This window comes from Siphateles boraxobius, unplaced genomic scaffold (assembly GCF_051911475.1).
Source record: "Siphateles boraxobius isolate OS27281-9 unplaced genomic scaffold, OSU_SipBor_1 16, whole genome shotgun sequence".
In the NCBI taxonomy this organism is placed as follows: domain Eukaryota; kingdom Metazoa; phylum Chordata; class Actinopteri; order Cypriniformes; family Leuciscidae; genus Siphateles; species Siphateles boraxobius.
Window position 1 is genome coordinate 18973919 of NW_027508766.1, and position 14386 is coordinate 18988304.

The 14386-nt window shown below is 37.6% G+C and overlaps 1 protein-coding gene across 6 annotated transcripts in view; it reads right to left on the bottom strand.

Moving 5' to 3' along the window:
- abr (ABR activator of RhoGEF and GTPase) overlaps nt 1-14386 on the bottom strand; it is a 320646-nt gene that overhangs the window by 26796 nt on the left and 279464 nt on the right. The window contains exon 1 of one of the 6 annotated variants that reach the window (XM_077231909.1): nt 892-1496. The exons of the other annotated variants lie outside the window; for them this stretch is intronic. Coding sequence (XP_077088024.1) covers nt 892-1047 — 156 coding nt within the window. The 5' untranslated portion in view covers nt 1048-1496. Of the gene's footprint in view, nt 1-891; nt 1497-14386 lie in introns of those variants that run through there. 6 annotated transcript variants of the gene reach the window in all.

A 14386-nucleotide genomic window follows, 5' to 3' on the forward strand; every position in this document is an offset into this window, starting at 1 on the left:
CTGAAATTGAATACAGGTCAGATGAAGACAGGGGCACACAGGAAGATGTTTTAGGTTGGGGGTGCTATGTGTTGTTGTTGTTGTTTTTGTGGGAGGGGGGGGCACTCATTTAAACAGCATGCAAACCGGAAAATTTGACTGAATTTTTTACATTATTGATACTGCTTGCAATCATAATTCAATGGACAGGTCTACGTGAATTCAGCCTTTAAATAAAATGGGTATTGAGCGGTTTACACCAGAATAAAAGAGCCTGAAGGGCAAAAGGCAATAAAAATGAAAAAACAAAAACAAAACACGGTCTACCTTACACAACTTGCTTCCTGTGTGCATGTTTTAAAGAACATAATTCAACATATAAATAACACTTTTTTAATAGTGTTAAAAAAACACTATCACAAATAGTGTTTATCACAAATAAATTACTAAATGCTCAAAATTAATAAATGACCAAAATTTTAATTCTGACAGACACATATTCAAAATCACTTTCACGGACCTTTACCTTGACTGTTCCAAGCTGGTGGAATGACCTGCCTAACTCAACCCGAGCTTTTCATCAACATTTGACCCATTAATACTAACACTTACTATTCTATATATCTATACCATACATATGTACACACACACACACACACACGCACACAAAAACTTAACAGATTAATTTAAATGTTACTATATAGTAGTTAAAGAACTCAAATAAAGTGAGACTAACTAGTTATAGGATCAACTTTCTGCATTTCGAGACAAACAGCATGAAAAAGTGCAGTTTGCATTCAGTGACTTTCAGTTAGTTAAAGGCCAGGAAACAGACAGAAAACTGATAAAAAGAATGAGACCAGAAGCTAAAGAGAGAGCAAAAGTCAGAGAAAGAATGAAAGAGCGAGTGACCTTTTGCCGGAGCAGTTTACTCCGCACGCGGCCCCACAGTTTGGCGCCGCTGTTGGTGTGCTTTTTGATGGGTGAAGGATCGTCCACACAGCAGTGCTGCTCCACGCGCTCACACACTGAGTTTAGATTACAGTCCGTCACCATGATCTCTGTCATCCTGACTTTGTTCCTCTCGCAGCCACGCACAGAGAAAGAGAGGGGGGCGCTGACCCCCGGAACACCAGTACAACGATTCCCAAGGTAAAATCAAACTCTTCCCAAATTCTTCACAGCAAAAGGATAAAAAAACACTTTTCTAAAAGAATTAAAAATAAAGTAAAACGTTTTTTTTTTCTTCTTGTGCCTTTGTGAGATCACAATTTTCACTTCTTGTGTTAAGTGCCCTCTGAGGACAGAGCGATTAACAAAATGATAAAAAAATCAGCAGAAAAATGAACCCTGTGAAATAAAGGGCTCATTTCTGGAGGAAAGTAAACATTGACATGTTTTTGCCTTTTCTCAAGCTTAATATTTGAACTATAGATCCTTCAGTGTATGTTAAAGTAACACTCTCCTCCGCCTGCATCTCTCTCCTGCTGCGCTCTCCTCAACATCTGATCTCCAGAAAACAGAGAGTGAGAGGAAGAAAGAGTGGGAGGAGAAAAGGAGAGAGGGAGGGAGGGAGAGAGGGAGTGTGTGAGTTGATTCTATCACAAAGCAGTTTTTAAGTCTCCAGATGCGCGACGGAGGGAGAGGAACACAGATTCATAAAGGAGTAACGTTCTTTGTGTGCTGAGTTACCTCAGTATCATCAGAACATTTTACCCCAAATCAATAGAAATAACTATTATTTAAAGAAATTATTTTTTTGGATAAAGAAAAAAGTCTATTTGTAGAATTATTTTTTATAACAAATAAGCACATCTCTCACAATCAGATCAGATAAATATACAAAATATTTTATTTCGAGTAAATGGTCTTCCTTTAAATGTATGGTTTTCAAAGAATTATCAAGCAGAACAACTGTTTTCAACACTGATAATAATAAGAAATGTTTCTTGAGCACCAAATATCATTTTAGAATGATATCTAAAGGATCATGTAACGTGATGTATAATAAGGGCTGCTGAAATAATATTTCACAATATTACTGTTTTTACTGTGTTTTTGATAAGCCTTGGTGAGCATAAGAAACTTCTTTCAAAAATCCTTACCAACCCCACATTTTTGAATGGTAGAAAATAAATACAAATCGATTTATTTATTTATTTTATATTTCTACATAATTGTAACTTTTATACAGTCTTTAGTGTTGATTTAATAAAAAATAATTGTATAAAGTATTTTTTACTGTAATACTTTATTTACAGTAATGAGAATCATCACTGAGAAGAAGAAAAAAAAGAGTAAGAATCAAAATTTTAAGATGATTAAATTACTACAAATAATTTGATGGAAAACATACTTGTCTTGTCAGAAAAATAGTGTAAATAATGCAAAAATAATTAATGGTCCTAAAATATACGGCAAATATTTCTTCTTAGATTTCTGTTTTGACCTGGGCATGAAATATGACCTGGACATGTTTTCCTCACACTTGGCCAAAAACCTGTCAGTGACTGCCATCTGAGACCTGACCTGAATCACCATATTCTCTACTTCACAAACACAAAGTTAAAGACAAAAATACTCTTGTAAGAATTGATAAATTAGGAAATTCCAGGCAGTCTGTTTCGGGGGACTACCAGACACTGAGAGGACAAAAGGACCTCTCTGGAGATTACCATTTGAACTGGCCTTCATGCACCATTGAGACGAAAGTCTCACCTCCGAACCAACTTCATCTACATCTCCCCTCACCCCCACCTGAATGCACCCAAGAAAATGTAGTTTTAATGTGAATGATTATCACAGAGTATTTTCATGTTTAGAATTATTTAAAATGTCACGGTGCGACTGGTACAAATGTCCTATTTCCAAATAAGTAAAACAAAGGGTAATAAGGTTTTTGAGATTTTATGGATAACTAGCACACAAGGAGGTGTTGGCCTCTAGACAAAGGGTCTCCCTACACCCAGAGGTGCTACCTCTGAATGCAAATGTCTCACTGTTAGCAAATGGTTACTAGCAGGTAAATTTCCACTGTGAATGATGTTTAGATTTGAAATGAGGTCTGGGTATATAATGAAACGCAGCGAGAGCTCAGGGCCTTTTCTGTACTTCAGATCGGTCCGTGAGGCTGAGAGGAAGACCTCTCAGCCTCATGTATTTCTTAAAGTCGGGTTTGCATCTTCTCTCTATTCCAGAGCATTTGATGTTTTGTATCGATTATCTTTGAATTGATTATGAAATTGGCATGATACATTTACCTGACATAATAAATTGTTACATTTGATTATTTTAACTGACTCTGACATTGTTTTCATTGAAGAGTTAAACGGAATAGTCAAACATTCGCTCACTTTTAGTGAGGCACAGATATCATTGAAAAACCTTTTCATTTTATGGAGTCAGATGAAACGAGTTAATACATAAGATAAAATGTATTGCATTTAACCAAAAATACTTTGCCACGAGAAAAGACAGTAACACGCAAAGACCTTCACCGCTAATTCGAATACCGCCATTGGATCGAGTTAGACGGCCTTACACTCTTAAAGTTTTTGTGTCCGTGAAGACAAACATTTCATCATCTGACACTATTGTTACGGAGCACATTCTCTGCTTCAGTAATCTCAGCAGTGTGTGTCATTGGGAGCCTATGGCTGCATCTTGTGGGTGTTGGTGCATAGTATATATGTTGGTTATGTAAGCAGGAGTAGGATTGTTCTACATCTTCTGTCCTCGTGCTTAGTCTCTGGAGCTGCACGCAATGGTGTCAACCATGTAATTTTTCTTCTCTTTCTTTCCATTTGTCCTCATACCACCTTTCCTACATCCAAATCTTATTGCATAAGACCGGGAAAAAAACACTGTATTACTAGTTCTTTGTGAAAACCTCACAGGCACTGCAGGAACTGTGTCTGGTGTACGCAAAGATCAAAAGGGTGTACTTAAAAAAAAGTGGAACTAGTGCTGCAACATGCACCTAAGCACATCCAGTTACTCAGAAGTCATCTGAACATACTTTTCAGTTCCCCATGGAATCAGCATCCACAAAACCCGGCGGCACAATTCAAACCAAAAAAAATTCACAAAGTTCCATGTATTCCCTGCTTCCTGTGTGCAAGTTTAAAAAAAAAAAAATTGGCTAATTTGATTTAAATCAGTGTAGAAACTGTTTAGCATAGAAAGTGTACAGAGTCCATCTGGCTCGGGATTTTCAGAGCTGAGAGATCAAGACTGTTGAAGATCAGGTCAATATTCAAAGACATGTAAAATGATCAAGCTGCTGTTGGTTTGGCAAATATTTACAATAAGGTTTCATTTTTTAAAGTCCCCCTTTGGTTAAAATCAAGTTTGTAATCTTGTTTATATGTCTGTGGTGTTTTTAATGTGCTTTAAGACAAACCATGTGCAAATTCATGTCGACATCATTGCTGAGCATTTTCTCTTTAAAACTGAGGTGAACCAATGACAGTCTCAAAAACGTGGCTTGAAATCGCTGGTGTTTCTGACGTCATAAACTACCTTGTAACCAATCATGTCAATGTGCTGGCGGGCTTTAGCATATCATTAACATTGAACTAGCAGGGGAGAGATAACATCAAACAGATAGCTGTTAGATAACATAGGCAAACAAAAGGCTAATCATATTACAGTTATGTGTCCGATGTAAAGAGCGAAATCATTGTGCAGCGTTAATATCAGTAAGTTGGCCAAGTGAATCTCTGAGCTGGTGTGCGCGAGTGGAGGCGGGGCTAATCAGCATATTCATGAATCCACATATATTAAATGAAGCAAGGTGTCGAGTTACATTTAAGCTATTTTAAGGCATGATGAAAAAAATAAAGGGATACAATTACTGACTACAGTGGGACTTTAACACTAGATAAGTACATTAGTTAACATGAACTAACAATGATGAATTCTCCTAAAACATGTATTAATCTTAATTAATGTTAACATTTAGTAATCACACGTCATCAGCGCTTTTTAAGTTGGAATCTCGTAATTATTCTAATTCTAACGAGTGAATGCACCTTTACAAAACAGCTTTGAGTTATAACAATAACCGTTAATATGTTGTGTACGTTCATTACTATTGTAAAGTTTTGTGCTTTGAGACTTGAGGTAATTTGAAAGTGTTCCTCCCTCGACCAGCACAATCTCTGGTGATGCTTTGCAGACTCTGCTCTGGCTGTGCGCGGTCATGTGTTTTGGAAGAGGTGTGGCTTTGGAAAGAGCTCTTGAAGGGACGGACGGTGGGATCTTTTCCCTTTTTATGCTTTCAAAGCTAGCTTGCTATTGCTAGCCTCTACGTAACTGCACAGCCTAGCTTTATTGTACCTGAGCTAACATGAACTAACAACGAACAGCTGTATTTTTATTAAATATAACTAACAAAGATAAATAAATACTGTAAAAGTTAGTATTACTCATACTATAAAAATGTATATTACTCATAAATATTGTCTTTTACATTTTTCTTCTACTCTGTTTTTTTTGTAATGGTACCAAATGCAGTTACTCAGATATACTTCATTTTATTACTTACATTTACTCAGTTCATATGGTATATGTAATTGATATCACTGCTTTAAAATTTACTCAATATTTTTAAAATATAAAAATGTTTCACCACAATTGTTTCGTAAATCATAGTAAAAGTTTTTAGAGTGCACCTTGAACAGAAGAAATGTTTCCTCTGTGGTACATCTCTTCTCCAGAAGCATCATGCCCCCTTAGAGCAAAGTGATTTTGAAAGAAACTTCAAAAATATTTAAAATTATTATGAAAATAATTATTTGCACAGTAACCTGAAATGACAAAAAATTGTAATGACAAGACAAGAAATTACAGACAGACTCGATGATGGTGAGATCAGATCTCCATGTAGAGAATACCGGCTGTTGTCAGACTCCGTGTGCATACAAAAATCTCACTGAATTATTTTAATTAATGGCAAAAGAAATGTTTGGAAATGTAAAGATATACAAGATATAAATAACTGGCTTAAATTTTTAAATTGCTAATATATATATATATATATTTCATGTCTTGTCTTGCCTATAGTACCAAGTGAGCCGGGACTGAAACTGGTGAACCCTCCAAAAAGCAAAAATAGGTGCAGGATGCCCTTGTTCTTCTCTAGGAAAGTAGAACAAAATAAATAAATAAATAAATAAATCGAGTCGACTTTAGCATATAAAGGGGTTGGTAAGTGCTTCAGAAGGGTTCTCTCTTTCATCTTTTTAGAAACAACTGACAGTGATGCTTGTTAAACAGGTGAAGCTAAAGGCTGAAAGAGGGAGTTTAGATGAGGGCAGACACTCTATTCTCTTGCTTTTCTTTTTCTTCTCTGTCAGAGACTGGCAGCTTACAACAACAATGCATGAGGGAGGGGAACGGTTTTCATCTCACAGTCATTTTTCTTTTTTTTCTTCTCATGATTGTGATGACGTCCTGCTCTCTGTGGTTTTCCATTACACTGGTTGAGGGTGATCGAGTTCAGCATCCCACAACCTTAAAGGACAAGTGGCTTGGAGAATGGATGGATGAGGGTTGTCGCTGAGATAACCACAGGTCGATGTTCAGCAGTGGATAAAGCAAAGCTCACAATGACGTCTGTGTCTCATGACCTAAACTATTATAAGTGACAACGAATAAACTTAAACCAGAGGTACAATCATAACCTCAGTCCACAACCTTGTCTCACTAGTTATTCATGGACTCAATGACTACATCTGCATGAGGCATTCTGACCAGAGCCACACACATAAAGACAGAAAAAGGGTGGCCTTGTAACCATACGCTTATGTCTAAACCACATTTGTCCATTTTCAGATGCCACTTCACCGTAATCCGAAAGTCAAGTCAAGTCACCTTTATTTATATAGCACTTTTTAAAATACAGATTGTTTCAAAGCAACTTTACAGAGATAACAGGAAAATAATGTTGTAGAAGTCAGAAGTCAGATTGGATCATTATATTATGCAATTCATCTTGTTGAAGATTGGAGTCATCACGCGTGTATGGAGACGAGTTAAACATACTTCTTTTAGCGTTTTCATAATCACAGAACTCAACTCTACGAGATAATAATGTTTATATACAATGGTACTTTACATGCGTCCAAAAACATACTGTACAGCAATAACCAGACATACTGTAGTAGCAATTACAAGACATCATCAGTTGACATTATATTTAAAATGGTGTTTCATTTTTTTTTTAAAGATGCTAAAAAATGTCTCTTACAAAAAAATGCTCACCATGGCTGCACTTATTTAATCAAAAAGACTGTAAAATCAGTAATATTGTGAAATACAACATTATTACAATTTAAAATGCCTGCTTTCTTGTTTAATGTATGTTAAAATGTAATTTATTCCACCCGTATAAGAATAAGAATAAACAAAGAGAGCAGAAAACATGACAAGTAGTACAGCACAGATGTGTGTAATGGTGGTGATGTCGAAAGATGGGGATGGGGCTGGTTAAGGGGTGTGAGGTGTGTGAGGATGTAGTGGATGCTGTATAAGCTAATAGTCACACAGAAAATAAGAACTACCATTTTGGGCACTGGTAATACCATTGTATCCTTTAAAATAGCCCAAAATACCATAAATGAATACAGCGATTACTCATTACTGTGGTATACATCAAATTAAAAAAATATCACCATCACTGTACCATAGTTAAGTGTATAATTCCATCAGATGTAACACAAAAGTCATCGGGACAAGGATCTGCTACTGCACAGAAACACTGTGTCTGAATCACAATGATGCGGAACAGATGGAGAGGGGGAGAAGGAACCAAGGACAGAAAACAGGATAGGGGTTCCAGCCTTTCATGTGAGGAGCTGAGGGTTGGGTTTGTGAGGTGTGTCCTGAGGGAATGAGAGGGATTCTGAGTGCATTAGCAGCCCCTGCTTTCATGTGCGGAGTGCAGAGCCTGTCCCACATGAAACAAACTCTAATGATGGTTTTTAAATGGGACATCGGATGAAATTTTCACTTTTTTAAAAAGCTTTTTTTTGCATTTAGTTAGGTATCTGATTTGTCTGCCAACTGTTTAATAAGACGTTTTATAAGTGATGATTCGTTTTATTTTTGAAGGGAATGCGCCCCCATATACCTATATTAGTTTATGTCTGAGCAAATAATTTTACACCAGACTGCTTTGTGAACGAGGGTCAATACAAAAGTACCAACTGTTCGTGATCCAGCTTAAAGTTTCCGGAGCAATACTGGTTACGGCAGTAATGAAAGGGAGAGCACGCAGTTTATTACAGTTTATCAGAGTTGTTTTACAGATATAAAGTTTACCAGTTTATTTATCTTTTGTGTGATGTACTGTACAATAAACTTCATAAAACTCATCAGTAAAGTTTTGGCCATCATTTGGACGGGGTCCACTACAACAGGCATGTACTAATAGTGGATTAAAGAAAGATGACAACAGTTTATAACTAATTAAACTAAACTATACCTGTTATATATATATTCTCTGGTTCTCTAGGCATTATTGTCCGACTGACCAACTCCCGTTCGAACTGAACAGTGCTAATGACAGTTTTTGACATTTTCAGTGTGTGAGATTGTCCTGTTTTGATGAGCTCTTGTTTTTGCTCACCCCCCAAAAAGTGGCAATTTTAACATGCTATAAAATATTATCTCTGTGTTTTGAGCTAAAACTTTACATACACACTCTGGAGACTTATTTTACATCTTGTAAAAGGGGCATGCAATGTCCCAATTAATAACAAAAGCAGCCTCACAGTTATCATTCATCAACTCTTTCTGCGTGTGTGTGTGTGTGTGTGTGTGTGTGTGTGTGCGTGTATGTGTGTGTGTGTGTGTGTGTGTGCGTGTGCAGCACCTGAGGGGCAGAAAAAGTATTAGAGCACCATGACAGATCCCTAGATGATGCTAGGTTGCCACGGTAACTGTTTGCGCTACAATAACAATTTTAACCAAATCAATTTTCAGAACAGCCTAACTCTGACGTGCTGCAAGTGGAATTTTTTTTTAATAACAGCTCTGATGCAAGCATCTTTAGATATGCATCAACCATTTTAGAGACTAACAATGACCTTAATAACAACAACACAAAATACACACTCTCCACATCTGAAGACACACAAAAGCAGTTTTCGCTTTCTTTGAAATGTCACTGTAGTATCTCTCTCTCTCTCTCTAAGTGTGTGTGTGTGTGTGTTTGTGTGAGAGAGTGTTTTTAATGAACTCGACAGATTGTCCCAGTTTTATCTCATTTGAGCATCATGTGGATGATATTGTATCTGATATTCCACAGCAATGATTAAGAATCCCAATATTCTGTACGGGGATTCTCTGTGATTTCTTCTCATAAAGAAATATCTGGGTCATACTTAAGCACAAAATCAAATGAAATAATAAAATTAAAATAATAATTAAAAAATAATAGAAAGAAGAAATAATAAAAACAGGGAAAAACAATTCATTAAAAAAATGAAGCATATTTTAGGAGATATTTTAGCATGAATTAAAATGTACAAATGTATAAATATAATAAACTTTTTTGTTCACATAACAGCACTGACAATATGATGAATATGTGTAATATTAATAGTAGAGACAAAATCCACGCTCATATCATAACAGCATATACAAATTGTTTTATAACATTAAAACAATATTTAAAAAAAAAAGGTATTTAGGGGACATTCATGCACTCTAAAATAGTCTGTAAAAAAGGGCCTAATGTACTGTTATTATGAATTTTCCATGTTGATTTTTTCACAGGTGTTTTCACCATATTTTGAATTATGCATTGTGTTGTGTTACAGGATTAAGGAAAATGTTTTTCTTTTTAGATTTAATTTATTTAGTTTTAGTTCAACTTTAACGTATTTAATTTCAGTTGGTTGCCAAGGAAAGATTTCAAGTTTTTCATGTAATATTTGTATTTTATTTTAGCATTTTCAATTAACAATCTAGTTTAACAGTACCAAGCCCAATGTAGACCCCCATTGACAGACTCTTACCAAGTCAGAGTGTCTAACTGCAGCTCTTTGATACATGAGGTAGGTCGGGGGAAGATGACCCTCTGGGCAAGATTATTATTAACTAAATTGTCAAAATACAATTTTAAATACAATAGTTTATTAAGTATTTTACATTAATGACACTAGAAATATATATCAACTCAGAAATAATTCTTATAATACCAATAATTATTATATTAAAAGTAATTTATACATTCTGTAAAAGTTTATCCAGGGGGTGGGGTGGGGTGGGGGCTTCTTACCCCAGGTAGGGCGCCATCTTACCCCTCTTTTAATAGGTGACATGTTGTGCTATAACAACTAAAGTAGCAAATGTTTCTATTAATTTCCTATAGTAACACATTGGCTGATACATCTTCATCCACCATATGCTAAACTTATATCTAAATATGTTACAGTTTAAAAGTGTATCCACATTGTTCTTCAAGGGGCATCTTCTCCCATCATTTCCTATGTCTAGAGTAACGAAAGGAGAAAACTCTCTCACATTCTCTTTCTCTTAGAGTAAATCCAATAACCCTCGAGATGAAGCAGGAAGAGGTAAACCTCTTGCCAAAGGGATGGAGGTATGAACGGAAATAAAGAACCCATGAGCATGCGTTTAGTACAGTAAGTATACAAGGAGATGTGAGCTTACAGCTGATCTCGGATCAGTTGAACTTTACTGTATGGATCACTGTACAGAGCAGGGGTTCATGTCACGTCATGTCATGTCGGGCACCTCTCAGATGGTCTCAGGGTGTGTGTGCTGGTTCTGACATGCTTTACATTGACTGTGGGGTGACTCGAGTGTGTGTAGGAGTGGACGCTGATGTGACAGGTGCGTGCGTGTGTGTGTGTGTGCGGTGACCTATTTCCAGAAAAATGGAGACAGTAAACAGAGTTCCGAGGTTTTTCAGAAATTAATAATTCAGTCTCACTCCAAAGAACAGGCACAGAACTGCCTGCCATGGAGAGAAAGAGAGGCAGAGAATTAAAGGCTCTGTTCTAAAATCTAGTAAGGTCCCCTTATTTTTAAAATAAGATATATAAGCTATATCACAAACAAAACAAAACAAAAACTTGAATTGCTCTGTTAAGTTAGCTTGAACTCTCCTGCCATCTAGCTTTAAAATGAATCGCAAGTATCCGCTGGGTCACCATAAATGACAAAATGACTTCCATGTGAAAATAGCGTATTTTCTTAGCGATATTTTTTCAAATGAATAAATGGATGCCGCATTATTGGGACAATAAAGCCTACACCCTACACCTACACCTAACCTAACACCTAAACACTTTATTATTAAACAAACATTAGACACTTTATTATTATGACACTATATATTTGTGTTCTCGATCCACCAGGCACTGTTTTGTGCAAATGAACGGCCGGATCGCATTAGGGGGTTTCTTTTAGAACGGTGTCATGTTAGAGGCCCCTAAGTTAATAACTAATGATCGTTGTGACGGAAGTGAATCAATCAAAACTAACTTTACCTAGACAATAACTTTATTCTAGAGCTGCTGTAAAGCCAAAACAGTTTCTGTTACTTTAATTTCCTATTATCACTGTAAAGCTGCTTTGAAACAATCTACTGTATATTGTTAAAAGCGCTATATAAATGAAGGTGACTTGACTTGACTTGATCTGAGAGAAGAGATGAACAAAGACTGTGCATCACTTTTCATGTTCAACACCACACAAAGCAGATGATAGTTGTTTTTTTAACGCAGTGACAGCGGAGGCCACTAAAACATGACTTTTTGTGCCTGATCAGGCAAATATGAACTATGCAATATATTACTAAATACAATTCCAATTATTATATGAATAAACCGTAAAAAAATAACTAAACTAAACTCAATTGATTCTCTGTATCTGCATGAACTCAAATCCTCCTCCTGGTCCGCATCAACTGCTTGTCTGTGCGTAATCCAACGCATCAAGGGAGACTGATGAAGAGGCAATTGTGATTAGCTTTTGCTACTTTGCCTCAGATAGACGACTTCTAATGGCAGGTTTAATTTTGTCCGAGAGGTTGAACCCGCGCTCTGCTGTCACACTGGTGTGCTCTCGCCACCAACTGTACAGGGGTGGGAATTATAGTTACAAGTTACAATAGATCACCAAGTAATATCTGTGAAAACGACGGATGGCTTTCAGATTTTTCTGTCACTGCTAAAAAACTCAATGACATAAAATATTCAATAAATACGACCTCTGGTCTAGGTAGGCAGCTCACTAGAATTTGAAGCAGAGCAGCAGACAGAGGGATACAGACAGAGAGATACAGACAGAGAGCAAGCATTATCTGTGATCACAGTGAGCAAACACAGCAATTAGCATGTGAAAGTAAACAATCAATATGAAGCCTGCACCACCAGCCATACATTCACATAATGAGCTTCTCCACGGAGCCGCACATGGCGCTAACATCATTACAGAAGTGCTGAGGAGAGAGAACCATCCTCAGGCATACAGCACACATATAATATGGCTATACACATTCTGCGTGTTTATTTATCTCTCTCATTTAAACACACTTATGTCATGGTGTTGAATGATTACACTGAGGAGAGTTTTCAGCCACGGCAGCTAGTGCTATTTGAGGTAAAGTACATAGATAATAATGTGCAGAACAATGTGCAGACTAGTTGAATGATATATATGTATATACATTTTTTTTTTTAAATGTCACATACCGATTACAATATCTAGAGGACAGCGTTGCTACAAATCAAAATACATAATCTGTATAGTTATTTATCATTAATAATAATGTAATTATTTGTAAAAAAAAAAATACACCCACTACAAGTTAAGTACTCTTGCGAGAACTTTCACTTCGTATTGCGAAGCTATACGCAGTGGGAAAACTTTGTTGAGAATATTGAAGCCATTATTTTAAAACGCAGTGCAGCTGCACAGAACCCACCAGAACGTCATTTAGGCATTCTGACGTCATCTGGCGGGTTCTGCTTATATAGGTATCTGGCAGGTTAATGGTGATTCATGGGAAGGAGGCGCTGAGTTGAAGGTGCCACGTGCCGAGTCCGCTGATTAGGTCGCTCGTTCTGCTGCAGGGGCTCGTCGGCGTCAGAACCCCCCAGAATGCCTGTATAAGCAGACCATTTCACCACAGAATCAGATTTAATCTCCTTTAGCGAACACCTTCACTGATCTCCGAGCCTTGCCGTCGATGAGCCCCTGCAGCGGAACGAGCTACGTGATCAGTGGACGCGGCACCTTCAACTCGGCGGCACCTTCAACTCGCCGCCGCCTTCCCCCTTGCGCTCCCGCGCTTCCTTCCCTCCCAGTCCCCGCGTGCCTCGCTCTCTCCTCGCGAGACCCCCTCATCGGTGCTTATCTCGCAAATGGATCTATGCCCCTCCTCTCAAGCGTCAGGACTTGTTCCGTTTGGCTCATCTGAGGAAGATGGCGACGACAGCCTGTCTCGGGCTGCATCTGAGGGAGAAGATTGGCCGGGCTCGACAATTGACCCCGCCCCTCAATCCCAAGCCAGCGGAGACGGCGTTAGAACGAGCGGGGACGCTGAACTTCTTTGCGTCCTCACGTAAGCTGTCAAGGGCCTTGACATTGAGTGGTCTCCGCCTCAGGAGCCCACCACTGCACCCATCATAGCCCTGCAGAACGACTTCTACCCTCACCAGTCGCGCTCACACCGCCGCTGGCCAGGCTGCATCGGCTGGGCACGCTATAGCAATACTTCAAGTTTTTCAGGCCAAGCTTCTCCGCTCTATGGAAGAGACTGGCCCAGACCCTGAGGCCTTTGGGGACTTGCGCAGCGTAGGGCTGGGCGATATGTCCAAAAAAATATATCAGTTTTATATCAGTCGATATCGATAATTATCACGATAAATGTCAAATCTTTATTTCTTTCAAGTTTAAAGGCAGAATTTTGTTCCTAAGGGATAGTTGTAGAAATAAGAGCGTTAATTGTGGTTTTAAACTAGTCTTTATTGTCAGAACATATCATGACAAACACTTGCCAAACAGGTGAACATTTCGCAAATCTGGGGTAGAACATTCAAACATTTGTCATTTTTCCTTAACAAAATAAATAACTGAATAGAAAAATATATTTCTTAGTTTCTGCATGTGTTAATGGGGGATATTGTTTCAAGTCTTGAAACAGGTTTGTGTTGCCTGACTTTGATGGCCCGTATCTTCAGCACAGTTTGCAGTGCAGACTGCAATATTAATATTACATGTTTTGTCTCGAAACACATATTTGACGAGTTGACAGTAAATCTCCATCTTAACTCAAGCTAATACTACTATGTTAAATTTATGTTCATTAACAAAAACACTAACATCTGTTAAAAAAAATGTAACGACCACATTTTTATTTGGTAAA